Source organism: Sus scrofa, chromosome 2, assembly GCF_000003025.6.
Source record: "Sus scrofa isolate TJ Tabasco breed Duroc chromosome 2, Sscrofa11.1, whole genome shotgun sequence".
NCBI lineage: Eukaryota > Metazoa > Chordata > Mammalia > Artiodactyla > Suidae > Sus > Sus scrofa.
Window position 1 is genome coordinate 82179329 of NC_010444.4, and position 27865 is coordinate 82207193.

Consider the following 27865-nt stretch of genomic DNA (forward strand, 5'->3'; position numbering starts at 1 on the left):
AACAGCAATGCAGATACCCTCAGAAAGGAGCTAGAAAATATAAGGAGGAGCCAAGAAAAACTAGAACATTCATTTGCAGAGATGCAAACTGAACTAGGGGCAGTAAAAACCAGAATGAATAATGCAGAAGAACGAATCAGTGATATGGAAGATAGAATAATGGAAATCACTCAATCTGGTCAACAGACAGAAAACCGAATCAAAAAACTGGAAAGCAATATAAGAGACCTATGGGATAATATAAAACGGGCCAATCTACGCATAATAGGAATTCCAGAAGGAGTAGAAAAAGATAAAGGAATGGAAAATATATTTGAAGAAATTATCGCTGGAAACTTCCCAAATCTAAAGGATACTGGATTCAAGATACAAGAAGCACAGAGGGCCCCAAACAAACTGAACCCAAACAGACCCACACCAAGACACATCATAATAAAAATGGCAAAAGTTAGTGATAAAGAGAGGATCCTAAAGGCAGCAAGAGAAAAACAGAATGTTACCTACAAGGGAACCCCCATAAGAATATCAGCTGATTTCTCTGCAGAAACACTACAGGCCAGGAGGGAATGGCAAGAGATATTTAAAGTGCTCAAAGGAAAAAATATGCAACCTAGAATACTTTATCCAGCAAGAATATCATTTAAAATAGAAGGGGAAATAAAAATTTTTCCCAACAAACAAAAACTTAAAGAATACAGCAACACAAAACCCAGGTTAAAGGAAATATTGAAAGGGCTTCTCTAAACCAAAAAGAAAGGAAGGAAAGGGAAGAAAAAAGAAAAGAAAAAAAAAAAAAAGAAGAAGAAGAAGAAGAGGAAGAACTAGGACTGAGGAAGATACAATCAGAGAGCAGTCACTCAAATAAGCCAGCATACAGATTTAATCATGAACATGCTTCAAACAAAATAAAATTAAAAAGAAAAAAATAAAAGAGTCATCAAAACCATAAAATGTGGGCAAGGGATGTTAGGAGGTAAATAATCCTTTTTGTTTGTATGTATGTCTCTCTTCTTAATTTTAATATAATAATGAAGTGTTTGAACTTACAGGACCATCAGGCTAAAACACACAATTATGGGAAGGGGTTAGCATACTTAAAAAACAGGGCAACCACAAGCCAAAACCAAATATTGCATGTGCAAAAAATGAAAAAAAAAAATACACTCAAGCAGATAATAACAGGAGACCATCCAACCAAAAAAAAAAAAAAAAAAAAAAAAAGAAGAATGGAGAACCATAGAATCAACTGGAACACGAGGATCAAATGGCAATAAATAATCATCTATCAATTATCACCTTAAATGTCAATGGACTGAATGCCCCAATCAAAAGACACAGAATGGCTGAGTGGATAAAACGGCAAAAACCTTCAATATGCTGCCTACAAGAAACTCACCTTAGGACAAAAGATACATATAGATTGAAAGTGAAAGGCTGGGGAAAAGTATTTCATGCCAATAGACATGACAGAAAAGCAGGAGTTGCAACGCTCATATCAGACAAAATAGACTTTAAAACAAAAGACATAAAGAAAGACAAAGAAGGACACTATTTAATGATTAAGGGATCCATCCAAGGAGAGGATGTTACTATCATCAACATATATGCCCCAAACATAGGAGCACCCAGATACATACAACAAATATTAACAGACATAAAGGGAGATATTGATGAGAATACAATCATAGTAGGAGACCTAAATACCCCCCTCACATCAATGGACAGATCCTCTAGACAGAAAACCAATAAAGCAACAGAGATCCTAAAGGAAACAATAGAAAAGTTAGACTTAATTGATATCTTCAGGACACTACATCCAAAAAAATCAGAATACACATTCTTCTCAAATGCTCATGGAACATTCTCAAGAATCGACCACATATTGGGACATAAAGCGAATCTCAATAAATTTAGGAGCATAGAAATTATCTCAAGTATCTTCTCTGACCACAATGCCATGAAATTAGAAACCAACCATGGGAAAAGCAAAGAGAAAAAACCTACTGCATGGAGACTAAACAACATGCTACTAAAAAACCAATGGGTCAATGAGGAAATCAAGAAGGAAATTAAAAACTATCTTGAAACAAATGATAATGAAGACACAACCTCTCAAAATCTATGGGATGCTGCGAAAGCAGTGCTCAGAGGGAAATTTATAGCAATCCAGGCCTTTCTCAAAAAAGAAGAAAGATCCCAAATTGACAACTTAACCCTCCACCTAAATGAATTAGAAAAAGAAGAGCAAAGAAGTCCTAAAGTCAGCAGAAGGAAGGAAATTGTAAAGATCAAAGAAGAAATCAATAAAATAGAGACTCAAAAAACAATAGAGAAAATTAATAAAACCAAGAGCTGGTTCTTTGAAAAGGTGAACAAAATTGATAAACCCCTGGCCAGACTCACTAAAAAGAGGAGAGAAAGAACCCAAATCACCAAAATTATAAATGAAAAAGGAGAAATCACAACGGATACAGCAGAAATACAAAAAACCATAAGAGAATACTATGAACAACTATATGGCAATAAGTTTGACAATCTGGAAGAAATGGACAATTTTCTAGAATCTTACAGCCTGCCAAAACTGAATCAAGCAGAAACAGACCAACTGAACAGACCAATCACTAGAAATGAAATTGAAGAGGTCATAAAATCACTCCCTACAAATAAAAGCCCAGGACCAGATGGCTTCACAGGTGAATTCTATCAAACATATAAAGAGGAATTGGTGCCCATCCTCCTTAAACTCTTTCAAAAGGTTGAAGAAGAAGGAATACTCCCAAAGACATTCTATGAGGCCACCATCACCCTCATTCCAAAACCAGGCAGAGATACCACCAAAAAAGAAAACTATCGCCCAATATCATTGATGAATATAGATGCAAAACTTCTCAACAAAATCTTAGCCAACCGAATCCAACAACATATCAAAAAAATTATACACCATGACCAGGTTGGGTTCATCCCAGGTTCACAAGGATGGTTCAACATACGCAAATCAATCAGCATCATACACCACATTAACAAAAAAAAAGTCAAAAATCATATGATCATCTCAATAGATGCAGAAAAAGCATTTGACAAAGTTCAACATCCATTCATGATCAAGACCCTCGCCAAAGTGGGTATAGAGGGAACATTCCTGAATATAATCAAAGCCATTTATGATAAACCCATAGCAAATATAATCCTCAATGGGGAAAAACTGAAAGCCTTCTCACTCAAATCTGGAACAAGACAGGGATGCCCACTCTCACCACTGCTCTTCAACATAGTTTTGGAAGTCTTAGCCACAGCAATTAGACAAACAAAAGAAATCAAAGGCATCCATATAGGAAGAGAAGAGATCAAACTGTCACTGTATGCAGATGACATGATTCTATACCTAGAAAACCCTAAGGACTCAACCCCAAAACTCCTTGAACTGATTAATAAATTCAGCAAAGTGGCAGGATATAAGATTAACATTCAGAAGTCAGTTGCATTTCTGTATACCAGCAATGAAGCATTAGAAAAGGAATACAAAAATACGATACCTTTTAAAATTGTACCTCACAAAATCAAATACCTCGGAATACACCTAACCAAAGAGGTAAAGGACCTATATGCCGAGAACTATAAAACCTTAATCAAAGAAATCAAAGAAGATGTAAAAAAATGGAAAGATATTCCATGTTCATGGATTGGAAAAATCAATATTGTGAAAATGGCCATCCTACCCAAAGCAATCTACAGATTCAATGCAATCCCTATCAAATTACCCATGACATTTTTCACAGAACTAGAACAAACAATCCAAACATTTATATGGAACAACAAAAGACCCAGAATCGCCAAAGCAATCCTGAGAAACAAAAACCAAGCAGGAGGCATCACTCTCCCAGACTTCAAGAAATACTACAAAGCCACAGTCATCAAAACAGTGTGGTACTGGTATCAAAACAGACAGACAGACCAATGGAACAGAATAGAGAATCTGGAAATTAACCCTGACACCTATGGTCAATTAATCTTTGACAAGGGAGGCAAGAACATCAAATGGGAAAAGGAAAGTCTATTCAGCAAGCATTGCTGGGAAACCTGGACAGCTGTATGCAAAGCAATGAAACTAGAACACACCCTCACACCATGCACAAAAATAAACTCCAAATGGCTGAAAGACTTAAATATACGACAGGACACCATCAAACTCCTAGAAGAAAACATAGGCAAAACACTCTCTGACATCAACATCATGAATATTTTCTCAGGTCAGTCTCCCAAAGCAATAGAAACTAGAGCAAAAATAAACCCATGGGACCTCATCAAACTGAAAAGCTTTTGCACAGCAAAGGAAACCAAAAAGAAAACAAAAAGACAACTTACAGAATGGGAGAAAATAGTTTCAAATGATGCAACTGACAAGGGCTTAATCTCTAGAATATACAAGCAACTTATACAACTCAACAGCAAAAAAACCAATCAATCAATGGAAAAATGGGCAAAAGACCTGAATAGACATTTCTCCAAGGAAGATATACAGATGGCCAACAAACACATGAAAAAATGCTCAACATCGCTGATTATAAGAGAAATGCAAATCAAAACTACCATGAGATACCACCTCACACCAGTCAGAATGGCCATCATTAATAAATCCACAAATAACAAGTGCTGGAGGGGCTGTGGAGAAAAGGGAACCCTCCTGCACTGTTGGTGGGAATGTAAACTGGTACAGCCACTATGGAGAACAGTTTGGAGATACCTTAGAAATCTATACATAGAACTTCCATATGACCCTGCAATCCCACTCTTGGGCATCTATCCGGACAAAGCTCTACTTAAAAGAGACACATGCACCCGCATGTTCATTGCAGCACTATTCACAATAGCCAGGACATGGAAACAATCCAAATGTCCATCGACAGAGGATTGGATTCGGAAGATGTGGTATATATACACGATGGAATACTACTCAGCCATAAAAAAGGATGACATCATGCCATTTGCAGCAACATGGATGGAACTAGAGAATCTCATACTGAGTGAAATGAGCCAGAAAGACAAAGACAAATACCATATGACATCACTTATAACTGGAATCTAATATCCAGCACAAATGAACATCTCCTCAGAAAAGAAAATCAATCATGGACTTGGAGAAGAGACTTGTGGTTGCCTGATGGGAGGGGGAGGGAGTGGGAGGGATCGGGAGCTTGGGCTTATCAGTCACAACGTAGAATAGATTTACAAGGAGATCCCGCTGAATAGCATTGAGAACTATGTCTAGATACTCATGTTGCAACAGAAGAAATGGTGGGGGAAAAACTGTAATTGTAATTTATACATGTAAGGATAACCTGACCCCCTTGCTGTACAGTGGGAAAATAAAATTTAATTTAAAAAAAAAAAAAATATTTATAAATAATGCAGTTTCTCTGGCATTGGTTTTTTTTTTTTTTTTTTTGGTTCTCTAGAATAAGCCCATAGCCTGAGTATTAGCAATTCTGTAAATAGCTAATGGGCACAAATGATGTGCCCCAGTAACTATAAGAAAACTTTGGACTAACCACAGTTCTGTTGTCTTTTTTTTTGAGAGTGGTTATACTCTCTCAAGCTTTATTAGTACGTGATAAAACTAATAATATGCATTAAGCTGTTGGTAATTTAGGTACATACTTTTCATTCTTTATGATTTTTACACCAAACAAAATGTTGCTGTTTATCAGATGCACATACTACTAAAATTCTTTACCTTTACTGATTTTTCAGTTCTCATCTCTTTGTAAACAGTTAATATAGGTCTTTAAAAGATTCTAAGAACAAGCTCATTACCTTTTGTCTAATGAATTCTTAGCTTCCAGGTTTACAGAAGGGACTTGGAAGTCCTCAAAATTTTAATTAGGCCTTTTTCTGACTAAGAATTTCTTGGATGGAAGTGTTCAGTGTAATTGTTTTTTAAGCCATATGATATATATCATAAGACTGCCCCAGTAGATAAGATAGTGCTAGTTAATTGATTAGGGCCTTATTTACCAACTCACATTTATGACTCTCTTATTCTGCTTACTCTAAATGTTAATCCACTCTATTTGAATAGAAACTGGAACTGAGGAAGTAAATCTTCGATTTAGGGGCAAGAAGGACACTTTAACCAATATTTTTAGATGTTCCTACTTCAGGAGAAATTTTTTTCTTGTTCATTAGTGGTTTCTTTGATGATGGAATGATCAATGAGAACTGTGACAAATTTATACAGTTATATTAAGCTTAACATCTCAGAAGGACCAGTAATGAAACCCTCTATTACCTACTCTTTACTTTAAGCTGTATTTTAAAATTTCTTGATGTAGCAGAGTGTCCAATTACTATTAGTTAAGTTAAAAGTCATTTCACAGGAGTGTCCACTGTGGCGCAGTGGGTTAAGGATCTGGCGTTGTCTCTCTGGTGGCTCTGGTTGCTGCTGAGGGGGTGGGGTTTTATCTGCAGCCTGTGGCATTGCTGCAGCTTGGTATAGGACGCACCTGCAGCTCAGATATGATTTCCTGGCCCAGAAACTTCCATGTGCCACAGCGCAACCAAAAGAAAATTATTTCACAAAAAATGCTGGACTTGTATAAATTTATATATTATAAAACAAGGCTAAGATGACAATCTGGTGGGACATAATGTTTTAGTCTGATATTTAGCTTTGGGTAGATTTGAGTAGAGTAATCCATACTTTTTGGTACTTTAGTGTCTAAATAATTTGGTATTTTATGGATAAAATATACCATACATTACAGCATTTAAGATTAGTTTCAGTAAACCTGTCATTTCAGGACTATTTTGTTTTTCAGCTGGTTTCCATTTTATCATTATCTCCCTCTCTACAGCCTATCCCTCATAGCAGTGCCGAGTTAATTTTTCTGTAAGACCACTTTGCAGGGATGTGTGTGTTCACTTTCTCACATGAAAACTCTTCCCATTGCCTGCAAACTACAGTTCAAATTCCTTGACCTGCTATATAGTTAATCTGGGTTATGATTGAGCATCACCATTATCTAGTATGTAATTAACTCATTTATTTATTTAGCAAATATTTATGGAAGGCATTATTTGCTAGTTGACAGTGGTGAACAAGACAGGGGTCCCAGGCTTCCATTCTAGTAGTATTTACTACCTTGGTTCTCCTGTTCTTCCCAACAGCGCAACCAAGAATTCAGCAGCTGCCTGTTATGATACAGTTTTCTCTCAACTGTATGTACAGCAAGTTTCTTGAAAGCGGAAACTGCATGTTAAATCTGTTTCTCCAATTCTGCAGTATTCTGTATAAAGAGTATTTAGTAAATTGTGATCATGATGATAGGCTAGTCTCAGTTTTTTTCACTGTTAGGTTTTTTTTTTTTTTTTTTTTTCATTTTGGCCATGCCTGTGGCATGAGAAAGTTCCTAGGCCAGAGATCTAACCCACGCCACAATAGTGACGTGTCTGATCTTTAATCCACCGTGCCACCAGGGAACTCCCTAGGCTCATTTGATTTTTAAATGATTTGATTTTTAAATGATTTTCTGATGTTTTCTGATGTTACTGTTAGGTAACACTGGGCCACTTTTTGGAACAGGTATAAAGATGTAATGGGATCTGATCTGATTGTTTTCTACCAGCTTTTTTTTTTTTTTAACTAGTACTTTTTTTTTTCCAGGCCTTATTGAATTTGAAGAATGTGACCCTGCTAGTGCAGTTGAAGGTAAGTCAACTAGTTGTAATGTGTGGCAGCGAGCTTTTGTTTATTGAACAGGTAGAGGGGCTGCTGTCCATTGGTGTTAGCATGTCTATGGAGTGACGTAAAAATCTGAATGTGGTTTGAAGGCCTTCAGATATTAATGTTTACTTAATGAACAGTAGGTTTGCCCAAAGGAATATTAGTGTGTTAGAATATATATCTTTTAAAGATTAAATAAATGTGTCTTTGTTTTCAGATATACATTGAGATTGTTTTCTCCATTGATAGCCATCTTTAAACATTCTAACGTCATAAATATGAAACTCATCACTATATATTGATGTATACTGCTTATTCTACAAGGGGTGACATTTCAGTAATTAATAAGGTTATGCATTAATGCTGATGTTACTGTCATTCAAAATAGGTGATGATTTGACTTGGAGAAAGGGTCCACAACCCTTCCTATTTAAATTGATGTTTTTCATAGTATGAAACCCAAGAGATGTCTGCAATTTTTGTCATATTTTATGTATCTCACTTTGTGAGCTGCTAGAAATAATTTGAAAGCAGTCTTCTATTTTTTCCAAGACGTGTGTGAGAATTTGTAGAGATGTTTTGCTTTTGTGCATGAGGTTATTATTGGAGCACTCAAGAGCTCTGAAGCCTAGACTTTTGACTAAGAGCAGTAATTGTTTAAATTCTGTGTATTTAAACTTTAAAAATTCTTCAGGGAGTTCCCATTGTGGCTCAGCGGAATTGAACCCAACTAGTATCCATGAGGATGCCGGTTCCATCCCTGGCCCTTCTCAGTGGGTTCAGAATCAAGCATAGCCATAAGCTATAGTGTAGCTTGCAGATGCGATTTGGTCTAGCATGGCTTTGGCTGTGGCATAGGCTGCAGCCTTAGCTCCACTTCAGCCTCTAGCCTGGGAACTTCCATATGTTGCGCTTGTGGCCCTAAAAAAAATAAAAATTCTTCAAAGGTGTAAAGGAATTTTAAATTTATTTTAAAATGTTTATAATAATACACTGTGAGAATAAAAATATGTTTTATTTTTAAATATTATAACATGCTCTACAGATATATAGTTTAAGGAGGTAGTTTTGCATGAAAGCAAGTACTTTATTCTAAGATACCTGAATTATAATCTTGGCTGTAGTAATTAACTAGTTGTATAATACCAAATTAAAAATAAACAAATTATCCTTTTCAGTTTCTTCATCTATAAGGTGAGAAGTTATGTTACATGTCCTCTAGTTCAGTGTTGAATTCTGTTAACAATTGATAGCATGATTGACTTTTAAAAAAACAATTTGTCATGTGGAAGGAAGAGGAAGAACTGCCATATTTGGCAAAAGAAAGATATTTGTTCCTCATTTATGGTTGGGTCCACTTATAGCATTATTTATATTACAGATAACATTTGGACAAGAGAATACCATATTATAAGTTTCCCATGTTATACTGTTAATGGGTCTGTTGTGTCATCTTTTTATTTAAAATAACATGTTTATATTTTGTGGCCTTCTATATAGGAAATATGATTTGACCTGCATTTACAACAAAATCTAATTCAGGGAATAATGTACTTTCTTTGAAGTTCTAAGATATCTAAAATGCTTATATTTGCCTGATGTGATTTATCAGAGACTTAGGAGGGAAAAAGTGAATCAGTCAAGTGTATGTTCTGTTTAATTTTTTGGTAAATAACAGGCTATGTTATATTAATGTAAGAAAAATCTAAACCATCTATGACTCTGATTTAAATATTAGGGTTTAGCAGTTGATATTTTTATTTCTTTCATCCAAATTAAGTAACAACACTTCTGAGCAAATTATGTGTTAAGATAAAAGATGCATTCATAAGTTTAGTACACTTACCAGGAACAGTTGTATTTCCGTAACAATATATATTTATCTTTAAGGTATAAAACCAAGGAAAAGAATGACTTTTGGTTTACCAGGAATAATTAAAAAGGAAAAGGATGCAGAGTCTGTGTAAGTATATTAAATATTTTCAATATCATTTCTGTTATAAATAAGAATAAGGGCTCTTGTGATGAATTTGAAAAGAAAAAATTCTTTTGGAAATAACTATCTAAGGTGTTATACAAACTTTTCTAAAAACATTTGCCAGCTTCTCTAGTTTTAGTTAAAAGTATTAACTTTTCTTATTATTTTAAGATTTCAAGGTGTAAGCTTTGAAACTTTAAAGATGCTCTTATTTTATAAAATGATACATGCATATTTTAAAAAATTAAACAAAAATACAAAGAAAACTAAAAATTGTTCTAAGTCTTAATACCCTAAGAAAAACACCATGGTCAACAATTTGATGCAGATCCTTCAAGACAATTCTAAGCATAGTGATATATGAGTACATAAGTCAAACATGTTAAATGGGGGAGAAAAAAAAGCCCTAACATATTTTAAATATTTATACTAGTTTGTCATTTTTAGATGAAAGTATATAAATTTCATTTACCTTTTATTAAAAATAAATTGGTATACAAAGAAGTATAAATAGTGTGCAAGAAATTAAGCTGTTATTAGCTAAATCAAGTTTTCTATCTTGGCTACACATTAGAACTGCCTGGAAAATTAAAATAAGTATATCTCTGCCAGATCCTGCCTCAGGCCAGTTAAACTAGTGGCTTGATGTGGAATTGTAGTTCCTAGACCAGGAATTGGGCCACAGCAATGAAAACTGAGTCCTAACACTAGACCAGCAGGGAACTCAGCCCATGTGATTCTTATTACACACCTGGGATTGAGAATCATTGAGCCATGATTAACCAGAGCCAAATTGGAATTAAAATAACTTTTTTTTTGCTTAATTTATTCAACCCATTTAGACTGAAGCGGCACTAATCAAAAGCCTTGGATGATTTGTTGACCCAGTAACATTGACTGAATATTTGTTTAAAATCCCTGCTTCTCTAGCAAAGTCAGCAAAACTCTCACAAGATTGAATATTGTGATGGAACTCATATTTTCAATGTAAGGGAACAATTTGTGCTTTGGGTGTTCTTGGCTCCTCCCTGGTTACATGCTTATCATCTGAGGAGAAACTCTTGCTACCATTTTGAATGTCAGTTTCTTTCCCCTTCCCTAGTGGTTTTTGGTTAACAAAATAAGAGTATTTGCAAAATGGTATATATGCCTATAGCTACTGTCTCTTCTGCAAATGTCTTTTTTTAAGCATTGTAAGGCAGGTATTTTGCTAAGGGAATGGACCCTAATCTCTTTTTGCAACATTGGAAGTACATATTGAGGTCTAAACAATTGATTTGTTTGTAATTTTTTTTTTTTTTTTTTTTTTTTTTTTTTTGTCTTTTTGCCATTTTTAGGCTGCTCCAGTGGCATATGGAGGTTCCCAGGCTAGGGGTCGTATTGGAGCTGTAGCCGCCAGCCTACACCAGAGCCACAGCAATGCGGGATCCTAGCCGTGTCTGCAACCTACACCACAGCTCACGGCAACGCCAGATCCTTAACCCACTGAGCAAGGGCAGGGATCGAACCTGCAACCTCATGGTTCCTAGTCGGATTCATTAACCACTGAGCCACGACGGGAACTCCCATGTAAGTAAATTTTTAGAATGTAGCTAATTCATCTGTTAGTGACTATGTATCACAAAGACTTAAGATGTTTTTATATTGATGGTTTTCACAGCTGTTCATTTAGGGAGCTTATAATATTTTTGTATATTCCTATTTTTAAAATTGTTTTTCTTGATCAGTGATTTCCCAATATGATCATTAGGTCACTTGGATGTTGGAATATTTTTACCAATAAGAATACTAGGTCAGAAACCCAATGCTTAAATCATTGTACCATGATCGCCTTCTTTCAGCACTCTGGCAGGAAAAATGTTAGAATTCACTTTGCTTGAAATGCCTGAGGCTCTTGGCATGCTTCTCCTCGTAGCCTAAAGCCTTTTGAAATGCCAGCAGTCGTGTACCAGGGGTCCTGATCAGAGCTGGTCTTCCTGGGGCTTCATCTGCCGGTCACATAGTGCACACTGTGAAGGCAAACAGATGAGAGTGCTCTATCACAAAGGCTGAAGAGTGCTGGCTTAAAGCCAGAGAATGAAATGGTTTGGCATTTACTTTTTTATTTAAACTTTATCTTAAAAAAAAAAAAGTAGAAATGTTCTAACATCTTAATTGATTTGATTTTCTATAAAGATTGAATTTATTGTGGTAGCTTTTCTATATCGTTTCCTCAGAGTATGCCGAAGCCTTGTGATATAATATTCCTTATAACCTAATGAGGAGGCTGTTTTTCAAAATTTTTAATTTTAAGTGGATATAAAGACACATGGGGTTTGCATTTACCCTGGCGTTTCCATTTGAATTAAGAGCAGAATTATCTCCCTCTTTTTTCATTTCTCTTTGATCCTATCTTTATTTAACAAAGTTCTTTAAGTTATAGATTTTCCCGATTTGTGCTTGGTCTTTGGATTGATACAGATTATCTGTTTATCTTATCTATTAATTTAGTGTTTTTTTAGAAAAATTATTGTTCATTTGGCTCTTAAGGGGTACCTAATGTCTCTGTTTTCAGGTTGTTATTAAAGTGGCAGAATCTGATACAGCATGCATTAACTGTCTCAAGCCAGTTGTATATGTGTATATGTATATAGGGGGTGTGTTTGGTTAGTTGAAAACATTGGTCTTTTATGTTTTAGTTTTAGTTTTAAAATAATAGCTTTAACTAGATTATATCCAAATTTGTGTTTGCTTATCAGTTAAATGATAAAATATCAGTGCTCAACTACATATTAACATTAGATTAGAAACTGTTCCAACTGGAAGTCTAGCTACTCATTTAATTTTTTGGAGAAAAGTGATCTCACTTCTGTAATATATGAGCTTATGGAAACTAGTTCAGAGGAAACAAGTTTAAAAACATTTTCATTTAAAAATGTTATTTGCTATTATTTACCAGTAAATATAAATACAGACTTTTTTCAAAGCCAAACTTTCTTCTTTAAGGAAGTTTTTTTTTTTGTTTTTGTTTTTATTTTTTTACTTTCTCTACCCAAAGGATTAAAAGCCACTGGAAATCCTTGTAGGACTGACAGCTTCCTTGACATGATTCATGTGCATATTCATGGAAAAGAAGTATTTTTGAAAGTTTTAAAAACATTTACATGCTACTTTATTTTGTCTTCTAATATGAATATAGGGGAATGTCTTTGAATTTTAAAATCATTTGAAATATTTTCATATTCATGATTTGATTTCTCTAAATATTTTTATGGAGTTTAAATAAAAGTTATATGTGTAAATACTAAGGTAAACACTTTCAATATAGTATACCTACCAGATAGTTCTAGTAGTTGACTATTTCTGATATTTTGTTTGTTTTAATAGGGAATGCCCTGATGCAGATTCACTTGTAAGTAGATTTTACTTTTATATAAATAGTTTAGCTATTTTCATTAGGAAATGCTCAGTATATTTGGCTTGAGTTGTTTACAAATCTTTTAAGAAAAATACTAACCATGTTATTATAAATTCACTGTTCAAATTATTTTACAGATGCTTTTTTTTCCCTTATATTGCTAGATGCTTTCCTATTAAATAGAAGGTATTTCTAACTACCTTTGAAAGTGGACATTTTACTTTTAAAATTGGAGTGGTGCCATAGGCATATTGCTTTTTCTTGGGAAATATGTCAGATTTCAAAATAAACTTTATTTTAACATGTGCTCTTACTGATTGATTATTAGATCTGTTAAAATACTGCTTTATCTGTTCATATATTTGAGTTTTATTTAACAGGCTGTTATTTCAGGAAAAATAGCAACCATGGTTAGTATTTTTCTATGCTTTTGTTTTGTTTTATATATTTCTTGTTTAAATATATTTATTTATAATTGAAAGAAACATCAAATGGAGCTCCCTTTGGCTACAGTGGTAGAGGAGATTTAGCAAATGGTGTAAGTAATATGTAGACAGAGATGTTTTTCAAATTGTTCCTTAGATACTGGTCATGTTGATAAGTGTACCAGAGGCAAGCTATCTTTCTCCTTTATTGTTCAAAAGAAACTGTTGTTTCTTTTGGCTCCCAGCCTTATGGTCTTTTACAGCATATTGGTGTACCAAAATAAAGGCCTACATATTCTATAAAACATTGTGTTTTATGTTAAGATAAAACTAGTATTTTGTTTCATATTTCAACTTAAAAATAAGAAAATTACTATTTGTTAAGTTTATTTTGAAAACAAAGAGACTTCTTTTGAGCTCTAGGCTTAAAATAATCAGAATGTTGGTTTTGGAGTTGTAGCATTTACCACTTGCCTATTTTGATAGCCCTGTTTTACTAATTAATGAAAAAGTTAGCAATTTAGTGTTCATCATGTGTTTTATTTCTGAATTATTTATAGCATTTATTATTTTGATTGCAGCATTGAATGAAAACTTTTAATACTTTGTTTTATTTTATATATACTCCCTTAAATAGAATATTTTTAATTCTCTCAGTTCATTGATACTATTCTATAGTGATCAACATCAAACAGTTTTGAACTTTAGTTATTACTTTTTTAAGGTTAGAAAAAGTCTCTTGAGGACACAAAATTCTGCTGCCATATAATAAATGATTGATAAATTTGACTGTACAGAAATGGAAAACTTATATAATTAGAGAAATACACCACAGAAAGATTTGAATCACTAAAGATAGATGGGCAAGTGTATTTGTAAGACGTTTAAGAAAGGGCTAATTATTTTCCTTTGAAATATTTTATACAAATAAGTTTAAAAGGTAAGAAAGTGGCTCAGTAGGAAAAGGGTATTAGGATAAAAACAGGCAATTTTCATAAGAAATAGAAGTGTTGAATAACCATAAGAAACGTTGTTCAAAATAGTAGTCTCATTCAGATGCAAATTAGAATGAAATTATTGTATTCATCTATCATTTTGGCAAAAGTTTTGATACACTTGTATTGTTGGTAGGGATGTAAATCAGTACAGTATGTTTTGTGAGTAGTTTGGCAATTATCTCCCCGAATAAGAAACGTATATTCTTTTGACTCTACTGTCCTACTGCTAGGGCTTTACTGTCCTAGCTATATTCACAAACTTTGTGTGTGTGTATATGTGTGTGTGAATTTTATATATATGTGTGCTTGATCAAGATATATGCATATATAGAAGGGAAGGGAAAAAAGGCAGAGATGTTTATTTCAACATTGTTTATGTTAGCAAAAAATTGGAAACATTAAAGCATCCATAAAAATGGGGATAGTTTAAATAAATTATTACGTACTTGAAGAAGTAGATGTTATAGAGCTAGGTTACTCTGTGCTGCTATAGAAAGAACTTAATAAATAAAAGCAAGTATGATCTTTTAAGTAATTGATTTTTAAAATATATAAATGGGAGTTCCCATTGTGGGTCAATGGGTTAAGGACCCAGAGTTGTCTCTGTGAGGATGTGGATTAAATCCCGGTCCTTCCTTAAGTGGCTTAAGGGTCCAGATGTTGCTGTAAGTTGCAGCGTAGTTTGCAGTTGTGGCTCAGATCTGGTGTTGCCCTGGCTGTGGTATATGCCAGCAGCTACAAGCTCCTATTCAACCCTTAGCCTGGAAACTTCCTTATACTGCAGGTGTGGCCATAAAAGCAAATAAAAATAACAACAGCAACAACAAAAAGTGTGTCTGTGTGTATTTTATATAGTCTCTCTTTTTTTAAAAAAGAATGAGTTAGAAGACATTGAAATGTGGTTATCTTTTTTTTTTTTTGCTTTGTGTTTTAGGGCCACACCCGTGGCATATGAAAGTTCCCACACTAGGGGTGAAATTGGAGCTGCAGCTGGCGGCCTACACCACAGCCACAGCAACATGGGATCCAAGCCATGTCTGCTCCACAGCTCCAGGCAATGCCTGATCCTTAACCCACTGAGCAAGGCAAGGGATTGAACCCACATCCTTATGGATACTAGTCAGGTTCATTTCCCCTGAGCTACAGCGGGAACTCCAAATGTGGTTACCTTTGAGGAAGAGGATTACAGTCATGGTCAGCAGGGAAAGGAGGATTTCATTTTTTGTTTACTTATTTATGGTCTATTATTTATTTATGGCCTATTTATGATCTTTTTATTTATGCCAGTCTTACTCTTACTTAAATATTATTAGGTTACTTTGGTAGAGAAATTACCCATCATTTTCTGGTTATTTTTAAAAAGAATGTAATTTGAAAAAAAATTATTTTGAGGAACTATACATCTTGTTGACCAGGGAAGTGTAAATTGCTCTTTTAGTTTTAGCAGACTTCCCCTATGCAGAGAGATTAAGAAACATACCATTGGTGTGTGAGCTCTATCCTAATAATTTTTTAAATTACTACCACCGCTATCCACAAAAACTGCCTTTAAAATTGGTGGGTGAAGTTATCTGCTCTTTTCTTGTTCACATTGTTTTTGACGTAATGCTCTGCTCCAGCAGTGTGGCCTGGGGCCCTAATGCAGAAACCATGGATTGAACGGACAAAGGTGTAAACAGGTGATATGTAAATTTTTTTTAATATCAAGTTTCTGTGAATACTTCTAGCATTGGAAACCTGGTACAGTGAGAATCATTGCTTTTTTTTTTTTTTTTACGCGCACATGCAAGAAGCTTTTTATTTTGAAATAATTTCAATTTACAAAACATTACAAAAATAGTACAGAGAAGTCCTCTGTACCTTTCATCTCATTTCTCCTGATGGTAACATCTTACAGAATTATAACTAAGATTTTGATACTAATCCAGTCAAAACTGAACATTTCCATTGGCCAAGGAGCTTTCTTTCTTTCACCTATTGAACTCTCTCCCAACACTCAAATCCCTAAAAGTCACTGATCTGTTTTTTACCTCTATATTTTTGCCTTTTCCAGAATGTCATACAGATGGAATCATCCAGTATATAGCCTTTTCAGACTGGATCATTTATCAGGAATATTGTATGCATTTAAAATTTATTCAGATCTTTGTATGGCTTGATATTCGTTCCTTCAGCACTGAAGAGTATCCCGTTCTATAGATACACTGCCGTTTACTCGTGAAGGATGTTTGGTAGCTTCTTCTTTTATGTGATTATAAATAAAGCAGCTGCATAACATTTGCGTGCAGGTTTTTGTGTAAAAATAAGGTTTCAAATCAACTGGATAAATATCTAGGAGTGTGATTGCTGGATTGTTGAAAGGATCTCATTTTGATTGCCCCTTTTCAGCCACTTTCATTCCATTCCCCACCCCCCTTCCATCTCTGGCAACCACTAATTTTATCTCCATTTTTATAAATTTGCTGTTTCAGAAATGTTATTTAAGTGGAATCATATTGTATGTAACCTTATGAGATTGGCTTTTTCCACTCAGCACATTTTCTGGAGATTATTCCACATTGTTGCATGTATGAATAGTTCATTCCTTTTTATTGCTGAGTAGTATTCCATGATGCAGATGTACCAGAGTTTGTTTAACCATTTGCCTATTGTAGAACATTTAGTTGTTTCAGTTTTTGGCTGTTAGAAATAAATTACTTTGAACAGGTGTGTACAGGTCTTTGTGTGGACGTAATGTCTCTCTCTGACATTGTCATTTTTTTTTCCTAAAGTCTGCTCTATCTAATAGTAAGTCACTGTCTTTTTTTGTTTTTTAAATTAACGTTTGCATGGTATATTTTTTCTATCCTTTCCTTTCAACCTACCTATGTTGTTTTATTTGAAATGAGTTTCTTGTGGGTAGCATACAGCTGGGTCATGTTTTTTTAATTCATTTTGCCAATCTTGTCTTATATTTAGACCATTTACATTTAGTGTAATTATTGACATGTTGGGGTTTAAGTCTGCTATATAACTTTCTGTTTTCTATTTGCTTCTCTATATCTCTGCCTGTCTGTCTCTCTTTTAGAATTTTATTTTATTTTCCTGCCCTCCTCTGGGTTATTTGAACCTTTTTTTAGAATTTCATTTTGATATATTTATAGGTTTTTTGGAGCATATCACTTTGTATTTTTTTTTTAATTAAAAAAAAAATTTTGGTAGTTCCCATCGTGGCGCAGTGGTTAACGAATCTGACTAGGAAACATGAGGTCAGGTTCGGTACCTGCCCTTGCTCAGTGCGTTGCCATGATCTGTGGTGTAGGTTGCAGACACAGCTTAGATCCTGTGTTGCTGTGGCTCTGGCGTAGGCCAGTGGCTATGGCTCTGATTCGACCCCTAGCCTGAGAACCTCCATATGCCGCGGGTGCGGCCCAAGAAATAGCAAAAAGACAAAAAAAAAAAAAAAAAATTTTTTTTTGGCTGTGCCTGCAGCATACAGAAGTTCCCGGGCCAGGTGACAGTGCTGGAGCCCTAACCCACTGTGCCACCAGGGAATTCCCTGTGTATCTTTTAAATGGATGCTGTAGGTCACTCTCCAGTACCTTCAGATAGTCGTTTATGTTTATTTTGACCAAGAATTTATAGTTGTAATCTGCAGGAGTTTGATTTGAAAGTAGTCTATTCTGTCTTAGAGAAAACAGCTCAGTATTATTTTAAATTAGTACATCATACAATATACTGTATTGCAAGCAAATTTAAAAATAGTATCAGTAGCAGATCCTAGATAGGATCTCTAGGAGATTAAATATGTGGTATGTTTCTAGGGTACCAGGAATAGAAATAAAGTATTTTGAAAAAGCTTTTTGAATGTATGTGTGACTGGGTTACCTTGCTGTACAGTAGTAAATTGACAGAACAGTATAAAGCCAGCTATAATGGAAAAAAATAAAAATCATTTTTTAAAAAAGCCTTTTAAAATTCTGACTTCTAATGAATCCACACTTGGCAAGATTTCTTTATTTTTTAAGTATTTTAAAGTATTATTTGCATATTAGCAAGTAACATATAGAACTCAAAGAAAGTGTTCTACTTGTAGGGTCATAACTGTATCACTTGTCATCTTCTTATCTATGGAAGCTGCTCTTTACCCTGTGTTAGATTTTTTTACTTCTGGATTTTAATCCACTCTGTTAACTCACTGCTGGCTGCATTAGACTGTTCGTTCAGCTTGAAGGGTATAGCTGTGTCAACCTTGTGTTATGCCTGTGAGCTTAACAATCTGTCACATTTCTCTTGCTAAGCTTTAGCAGGGGATTGGAAGAAGAATAGCCAACTTTACCAGTAGAAGGATATTGGCTGCCTAGTTACATAAAACTGGTAAACCCTGGCATTTTTTTGGCAGTCCATTTTTTTCCCCCATTCAAAAAATTGTTTTAGGAGTTGCCTTATGGTGCAGCGGGTTAAGGATCCGGTGTTGTTACTGCACTAGCTTTGGTTGATACCTGGCCTGGGAAATTTCAGATGCTGCAAGTGCATCCAGAAAGAAACCCGAAGTGTTTTATTTGAAAATAAATTCTAATCTAAAAAACAAACAAACAAAAAATATAAGAATAGTGCAAAGAATGCTTGTATACTTTTAACTTTTTACTACATTTGCTTTAACAGTTCTATTCTCTGTATATGTGCATGTGCTTATGTGTGTATAATATTTTTTTTCAGGAGTTCCTGCTGTGGCTCAGTGGTTAATGAAACCGACTAGTATTCATAAGGACACAAGTTCGATCCCTGGCCTTGCTCAACAGACAAAAAAAAAATTTTTTTTCTCTGATTCATTTGATCATAAATTTTATATTCTCTTACATAACCACAAAAGATTTTTCTTTTTTTTTGCTTTTTTGGGGCTGTACCCAAGGTATATGGAAGTTCCCAGGCTAGAGGTCAGATCTGAGCTGCAGCTGCCAGTCTACACCACAGCCACAGCAATGCCAGATCCAAGCTGCATCTGCAACCTATACCACAGTTCATGGCAGCACCAGATCCTTAACCCACTGAGTGAGGCCAGGAATCAAACCTGCATCCCCATGGATACTAGTCGGGCTGGTTACCACTGAGCCATGATGGGAACTTCCCACAAAAGCATTTTTAGATAAATGTCTCTCCCTCTTAAACCCCTCTGTTCCATTGCCCTTCCTTCTTAGGTAACCAGCTTTATTGTGTTCTATCTTTCCAGTGGTTTGGGGTTTTTTTTTGTGGTTTGTTTTGTTTTCATAAAGATAAGCAGATATCTATATGTTTTTTTTTAAATTTCCCCTTCTTTCTTGCTTAAAACATGATAGACTACATATGTTCTTTTGTACTTGGCTCTTTTCAGTTAGCAGTATGGCAGTCACTCCATGTTAGTTTATGGAAACATTTCTCGTCTTTTTTTTTTTTTTTTTTAAATATAGCTGCATAGTACTTCACTTAGTGTATATACCATAGTTTATTCAACTATCCTTGGACATTAAATAATTTCCTGTGATTTTGCATTACAAATAACCTCTGGTCAATAACCTTTGTTGCTTATGTATTTTTATTTATTTATTTTTTTATTATTATTATTTTTTTTTTGTCTTTTTGCTATTTCTTTGGGCCGCTCCTGCGGCACATGGAGGTTCCCAGGCTAGGGGTCGAATTGGAGCTGTAGCCACTGGCCTACGCCAGAGCCACAGCAACGTGGGATCCGAGCCGCGTCTGCAACCTACACCACAGCTCATGGCAACTCCGGATCGTTAACCCACTGAGCAAGGGCAGGGACCGAACCTGCAACCTCATGGTTCCCAGTCGGATTCGTTAACCACTGCGCCACAACAGGAACTCCTTTTTTTTTTTCTTATGTATTTTTAAATTCTTGTGAGGAGTATCTTTGGGGTAAATTCCTAGAAAAAGAATTCTGGGATATTGCTGTGTTTCTCCCAGTAGGAGTTGTATTGTTTTGTATTTATACCAGCAAAGAGTAAATTCCCTCACAGCTTTGCCAACAGAATGTATTTTCAAACTTGAATTTTTGCTAGTCTCATGGGTATTTTAGTGTAGTTTAAATTTTCTTGGTAGTCTTTTTATTTCTGTTTTTTGTTTTATGTTTTTGATATGTAGTTCTGTTTTCTTAAGCTGTCAGTCCTCTGATTTTACCACCTCTCTTCCCTGAATACACACAGTCTTGTGCTTTTATTTCTCCACTTTGAAGATTTGGGTGAAAATTTGGCTCTCCATGGAACTGCTGGCACACCTACCCAAACACCTGTTCTCTTCCTTTCAGTGTTTCTCCTGTTTGTTGTGCAAGGCGTTTCTCTTTCAGACATCTGAAGCATGGAATGTGACTTGAAGCTAATTAATTAAAAAGACATAATTTTCTTACAGTTAATAATTTTATTAATGTATTGATGTTTGATAAACAGTAAAACCCTTTAGTAATAGTTAAGGCTATTTTGCTAACCTTTAATGTTTTTGCAGTTGGAGTCATCGTTACAATAAAGCTTTTTTTTTTTTTTTTTTTTTTTTGCTTTTCCCCATAGAACATTCCTGATGTAGATGAAGAAGGCTACAGTATAAAACCAGAAGCAAATCAGAATGATATCCTTTTATCATCTGGATATTCTTATAGATTGTGTTGGCATATAAGTAGATAGTTATAACAAAATCTTATTTAATAAAGACTTCAGATTTTTAATTAATTGTAATAAAATGTGCCTATATGTTCTTTATTTGACATGTTATTAAAAGTTATTAGTTGCATTTTTGGTAAAATACATCTTCTTTCTTTCTTTTTCTTTTGGAGAACTCAGGTTTATTATGCCAGTGGGCTCAGAGGGAGATCGCTCTCTGGAGTCTGAGCCACGTCTTCTTTCTTAAAAATGTTTTGTGTCCTTTTTATCAGTGTGTGAAAAACCTGGTTGTACATTAAGATAATGTAAAAACTAAATTCTTTAACTGATGCTCACATACCAAAGAGAACCATTTCTACTCATCTAGTGATTCTGATTCTGAAGATGAAGAACCAAAGAAGTATCGGATAGAAATCAAACCTATGCATCCAAATAACTCACATCACACAATGGCTTCCTTGGATGAATTAAAAGTATCCATAGGAAATATAACACTCTCTCCAGCGATATCTGTAAGAAAATAAGCAAGTTTCTATTCTGTTTGTTTTTTAGCTCATTTACCTCCATCTGGTTAGTTTTAGGATTAACAAAAATTAAAACATCACTTCGTAGTTCCCACTGTGGCACAATGGGTTAAGAATCCAACTGTAGGAGTTCCCAGTTGTGGCTTAGCCGGTTGAGAACCTGATGTAGTATCCATAAGGGTGCGGGTTCAACCCCTGACCTCCTCAGTGGGTTAAGGATCCTTTGCTGCAGCAAGCTGCAGCGTCGGTCACAGATGTGGCTCTGATCCAGTGTTGCCATGGCTGTGTGGTAGGTTGGCAGCTGCAGCTCCAATTTGACCACTAGCCTGGGAACTTCCATATGCCACAGGTGGGGGCATAAAAAGAAAGAAAAAAAAAAAAGGAATCTAACTGCAGTGGCTCGGATTGCAGCAGAGGCATGGATTCGAACCCTAGCCTAGCACAGTGGGTTAAAGAAGCCAGTCATAGCTGTGACTCACATTCATTCCCTGGTCTGAAAACTTCCATATGCCATGGGTAGGGCCATTAAAAAGAAAAAAAAAAAATGAAAACATCACTTACTAATAAGCATGTTGGATGAGGAAATCTTTCTAATTTTTCAGTTTTATTGAGATACATAGTTTAAAATTTTTATACAGGCAAGTGAATATGTAAGTTTGGCTTCCTTTTGAAAAAGTTTTAAACAAAAATGTAGAAAATCCACTATTTCTGCTGTTTGTTATATTTCATAAACAGAGCTATATGCCTTGGCAGAATTTTGTGATTTGGCAGTATTAATATTTTCCTCATCTAATTTTACCAATTTAAACTAGCTTTTCATCCAGTTTTTTGGTGAACTTCATGTAAAGGGGAATTCCATAAAAATGAATTTCAAGATTAAATTATATCTGTGCTTTTTTCTTTTCCTCCCTGTCACTGTAATTAATGTTTGTCTTTCCATCATTTTCCTATAAGAAAAGGCAAAGATAAGAATTCGTAGTAATAGTGGTTAATTCCTCAATTCTAAGTTATTAAACTTGACTTATGAGGGAGAAAAAAAATCACCATAGTAGATCTTTCTATTGATGCCATAGTCTTAAATTCAGAAACATTGAACTATGGGAAAAAAGCATGTCTTAGAATTTTGATTTAGTTATCTGTAGTTAATATTGAATAAGTTCTTTTTCTTTGTTTTGATAGTGCCTGTAACATGTGGAAGTTCCCAGGCCAGGGATCAGTCCAAGCCACAGCAGTGACTTGAGCTGCAGTGACAGTGCCAGATCCTTAACCTGCTATGCCACAGGGGGACTCTGAAATCTGTTCTTGATAATGGAGAATAAAATTCTCACCATTTTGTATTATCATTTAATTATACATTTTAAGCAATCTATATGTATTTGTTTGGAAAAACTGTTTTTCTCCCAGTTCCGGAATTTAATTTGAAAACTTTTTTCCACCAAAAAGAAATTTCTGGAATGAGATTTTATTCTACCATTACTATTTAACATTAACACCAAGATTAAATTATGGTATATATATAAGGTAAGAAGTTGTAAAAACATATTAAAAAGTTTTTATTATGTGAGAGCATAAGTAATTTTAAATATATATGTAAATAAATAAAAGGCTAGAGGAAATATATATCAAAATGTTAAGCATCTGCCTTGAGGTAGTGAGACAATTGATGCTTTGTGATCTTTTCTGTTTTTAAAATGAGTTAACACATATTAATTTCATATTCAGAAATTAAGTAATAATCAGTAAAATTTTAATTGTTAATACTGGGTTTGAAAAGAAGATCTAGAAAATATATTTTGTTGCCCAGTTTGCTTATTTAGCTTAAGTTGTTTTCCCCTCCAACAGTGTATGCCTTTTAAAGTATATAGATTTTAGATATGATTCACAAAGTAATAGTGGATTATTAGAGGAAGGAAACATGGTATTTTAAATTATAAAATGAATATTTTTTTAACACTATGTTTTTCTTTTTCCTTCCATGTACTGCTAGAGACATAGCCCAGTAAGTGCAAGATTTTGTATTTTTCATATTGACTTGTAAAAAATCATTGTGTGTTTGAATATTGATTTTCAAAATATATGTGTTTTTACATTAGCAAGTAAGTTGTAGTATCTTGCTGTAGATATCAGTATTTTAAAACATGGACTGATTAAAGGTATACATATTATTTTTGTTTTGTTTTGTTTATTTTCCCACTGTACAGCAAGGGGTTATTTTTTTATTATAAAACAAAAACTACTGAAAGTTTTTTCTGTAATCTTTTAATATAAATTCAGTTTGTAATTGAGCAGATATACTGAAAACAACTTAAAATTAGAGTCCCAATATTAACGTTTTACCAAATGATAACACATTAAATTATTTATTTAATGGCATTTAGTTTTTGCATTTTTGTTTTAGGTGCAGATGAATCGGAATTCATCTAGTAAGTTTGATATTTAAATTGGTTATTTTAAGTCTGATTTGCTAAGCTTGTAACCTAAACCTGTGTAATTACAGAAATTTTTTTTAATTCAGTGAATTCTATTACATTTATAGTTGTACAGTGATCATTACAACTGAATTTTATAGCATTTCCATCCCAAACCCCCAGCCTCCTCCCACTTGTCTGCTTTGGAAACCATAAGTTTTTCAAAGTCTGTGAGTCAGTATCTGTTCTGCAAAGAAGTTTATTGTGTCCTTTTTTTCAGATTCCACATGTAAGTGATAGCATATGATGTTGGTGTCTCATTGTCTGACTGTCTTCACTCAGCGTAATTTCTAGATCCATCCATGTTGCTGCAAATGCCATTATTTCTTTCCTTTTAATGGCTGAGTTTTATTCCATTGTGTGTATATACACATCCTCTTGATCCACTTCTCTGTTGATGGGCATTTAGGTTGTTTCCATGTCTTGGCTATTGTATATAGTGCTGCAATGAACATTGGAGTACATGTATCTTTTCGAGTCATGGTTTTCTCTGGATAGATGCCCAGGAGTGGGATTGCAGGATCAAATGGTAATTCTATTTTTCATTTTCTGAGGAATCTCCGTACTGTTTTCCATTGTGGTTGCACCAGTTTAATTTCCCACCAGCATTGTGGGAAGTTTCCCTTTTCTCCACACCCTCTCCAGCTTTTTTTTGTTTGTAGACTTATTGGTGATGGCCATTCTGGCTGGTGTAAGGTAGTACCTAACAGTAGTTTGATTTGCATTTCTCTAATAATGAGTGATGTTGAACATCTTTTCATGTGTTCTTTGGCCATCTCTATGTCTTCTTTGATGAATTGTCTGTTTAGATCTTCTGCCCATTTTTTGATGGGGTTGTTTGTTTTTTTGGTATTGAGCTACAGAAGGTGTTTATAAATTTTGGAGATAAATCCCTTGTCAGTCGCTTCATTTGCAGATATTTTCTGTGATTCTTTGAGCTGTCTCATTCTTTGAACTATCTTTTCATTTCATTTAGGGTTTCCTTTGCTGTGCAGAAACTTTTAAGTTTAAATAGGTCCCATTTGTTTATTTTTATTCTTATTGTCATTACTCTAGGAGGTGGATCTGAGAAGATATTGCTGTGGTTTATGTTGGAGAGTGTTTGGCCTATGTTTTACTCTATGAGTTTTATAGTATCCAGTCTTATATTTAGGTCTTTAATCCATTTTGAGTTTATTTTTGTGTATGGTGTTAGGAAGTGTTCTAATTTCATTCTTTTACATGGAGCTGTCCAGTTTTCCAAGCACCACTTACTGAAGGGACTATTTTTTCCATTGTATATTCCTGCCTCTTTTGTCATAGTTTAGATGACTGCAGGTGAGTGGGTTTAATTCTGGGCTCTCTATCCTGTTCCACTGATCTATATTTCTGTGTCTGTGCCAGTACTATACAGTTTCGATGACTGTAGTTTTGTAGTATAGTCTGAGGTCAGGGAGACTGATTTCCTCCAGCTCCATTTTTCTTTCTCAGGATAGCTTTGGCTATTCTAGATTTTATGTACTTCCATACAAACTTTACAATATCTTGTTCTAGTTCAGTGAAATATGTCCTTGGTTATTTGATAGGGATTGCATTGAATCTGTAGATTGCCTTGGGTAGTATAGTCATTTTGATAATGTTGATTCTTCCAATCCAAGAGCATGGTATGTCTTTCCATCTGTGTCATCTTGTATTTCTTTCATCAGCATCTTAATAGTTTTCAGAGTACAGGTCTTTTGTCTCTTGAGGTAGGCTTATTCCTACTTATTTTATTCTTTTTGATGTGATGGTAAATGGCATTCTTTCCCTAATTTCTCTTTCTAATCATTCGTTGTTAGTATATAGAAAGGTGGTTGATTTGTGTATATTAATTTTGTATCCTGAGACTTTGCCAGATTCATTGATGAGCTCTAACAGTTTTCTGGTAGCGTCTTTACGATTTTCTAGGTATAGTATCATGTCATCTGTAGAAATGGTCTTTTCTCATCATGAGCCATAATGCCAGAGTAGAAGGATATTTATTTTACCACAGAAGACCATTTATCTGTATTATTTCTTTCAGTTTTGAGATATGCCTTAAATTTAATACATGACTAACTTTTCAGAAATCAACAAAACCAAAGATTAGTTTCTGTGTAAGCATATAAAATCATATTTAACTGGCATAATAACTCTTCCTCATGAGCCAAAAAGCACTTTTAAGATGAGTTTTTAGTTCAATCTATTTTTAAGTCATATTACAATTGCAATTTCTGTTACAGGGTTTTGGGTAGAATAACTTCATTATACTAAAAACGTTTTTGAGGTGTTAACCCCATTTGCAGAATCACATATTAAACAAGAGTTGTGGGAAAAATAGAGTTGACATAATCCACTCAAAAACTGTGCAGTTTTGTGAGCACAGTGCATAATGAAAACTATCACAGCAGTTGTAATTAAAAATTCTAGCACAGTTGAAAAGCCCTATTAAATTCATAATAAATACCAAACTAAAAGTAGGATTTTACTTTTTGCATGTGTGTCTTTTTGTCTTTTTAGGGCCATACACATGGGATATGGAGGTTCCCAGGCTAGGGGTCCAATCGGAGCTGTAGACGCCGGCCTACACCACAGCCACAGCAATGCCAAATCCGAGCTGTGTCTGTGACCTACACCACAGTTCATGGGAATGCCAGATCCTTAACCCACTGAGCAAGGCCAGGGATCCAACCTGTGTCCTTATGGATGCAGGTCAGGTTCGTTAACCCCTAAGCCACGATGGGAACTCAGGATTTTACTTTTAAAAAAGAAATGCTAAGTAGCTTGTAGCTTGATGACAGGGGATGTGAGGGAAATGAGTATAAAAGGGGGCTACTGAGTTATGAAGATGAGGGCAAAAAGGGGAAAGATGAAGAATACCATAATCAGCACTTTGAGGCAAAACAAATGGCCAAACTGAGACAAATGGGAGAATGTGATGTGAGTGGGCTTCACGTGGTATTCCTTATAGTTTGCTGCACTTACCCATGTTGATAGGTTTTGCATTCATCAATTATTGCTTGGTGATGCGAAACATTAAGGTGCAGTGAAAATTGCGTATGAACCAGCAGGACTTTTGTCATAACTGGTGCTGTTCTTCTGTGTACCAGTTGCTTACGAAGTGATTCATGTTACACATGCAAAAGGTCGCAAAACAGACCATCTGTAAAGTAGACTGTTGCTCTAGGATGTTAAAAAAATTTATTTTTCAAAATGGAGTGTCCTTCAAGAGTTAATAACTATTTTTGATCAGTAAAATAATGACTAATAATATCAGAGCTTGAAAAATGCTTTCATAATTCATCAGTTGAAATTCTTGAGTAATACATAAGTATTTAAACATTTATTTGTTCTAATTTTTAAAGTTGCAGCCCCGTTTTGTTTTTCTGAAACAGCATTTTAATGTGATAGTTTAATTGACTTGAGGATTTTGTTTTGTTTTGTTTTTTCATTTTTCTTTTTAGGTCTGCACCCGCGGCAAATATAAGTTGCCAGGCTAGGGGTTGAATTGGAACTGCAGCTGCCAGCCTACACCAAAGCTCACGGCAACGCCGGATCCTTTAACCTACTGAACAAGGCCAGGGATCAAACCCACATCCTCATGGATACTAGTTGGATTAATTTCTGCTGAGCCACAACGGTAACTCCTGACTTGATTTTATCAAAGATATAGCAGAAATAAAGATTTAGCAGAAATTTAGCTTATATTTTAATATTCTTAGGCATGGTAGAAAA

At 34.7% G+C, this 27865-nt stretch overlaps 1 protein-coding gene across 3 annotated transcripts in view; it reads left to right on the forward strand.

The window, feature by feature from the left end:
• FCHO2 (FCH domain only 2) overlaps window positions 1-27865 on the forward strand; it is a 147128-nt gene that overhangs the window by 78046 nt on the left and 41217 nt on the right. For all 3 annotated transcript variants that reach the window (XM_021084438.1, XM_021084437.1, XM_013994888.2), the window contains 7 exons: window positions 7661-7705; window positions 9611-9683; window positions 13065-13089; window positions 21052-21109; window positions 21478-21653; window positions 23653-23664; window positions 24064-24088. In XM_021084438.1, coding sequence (XP_020940097.1) covers window positions 7661-7705; window positions 9611-9683; window positions 13065-13089; window positions 21052-21109; window positions 21478-21653; window positions 23653-23664; window positions 24064-24088 — 414 coding nt within the window. The remainder of the gene's footprint in view (window positions 1-7660; window positions 7706-9610; window positions 9684-13064; window positions 13090-21051; window positions 21110-21477; window positions 21654-23652; window positions 23665-24063; window positions 24089-27865) is intronic.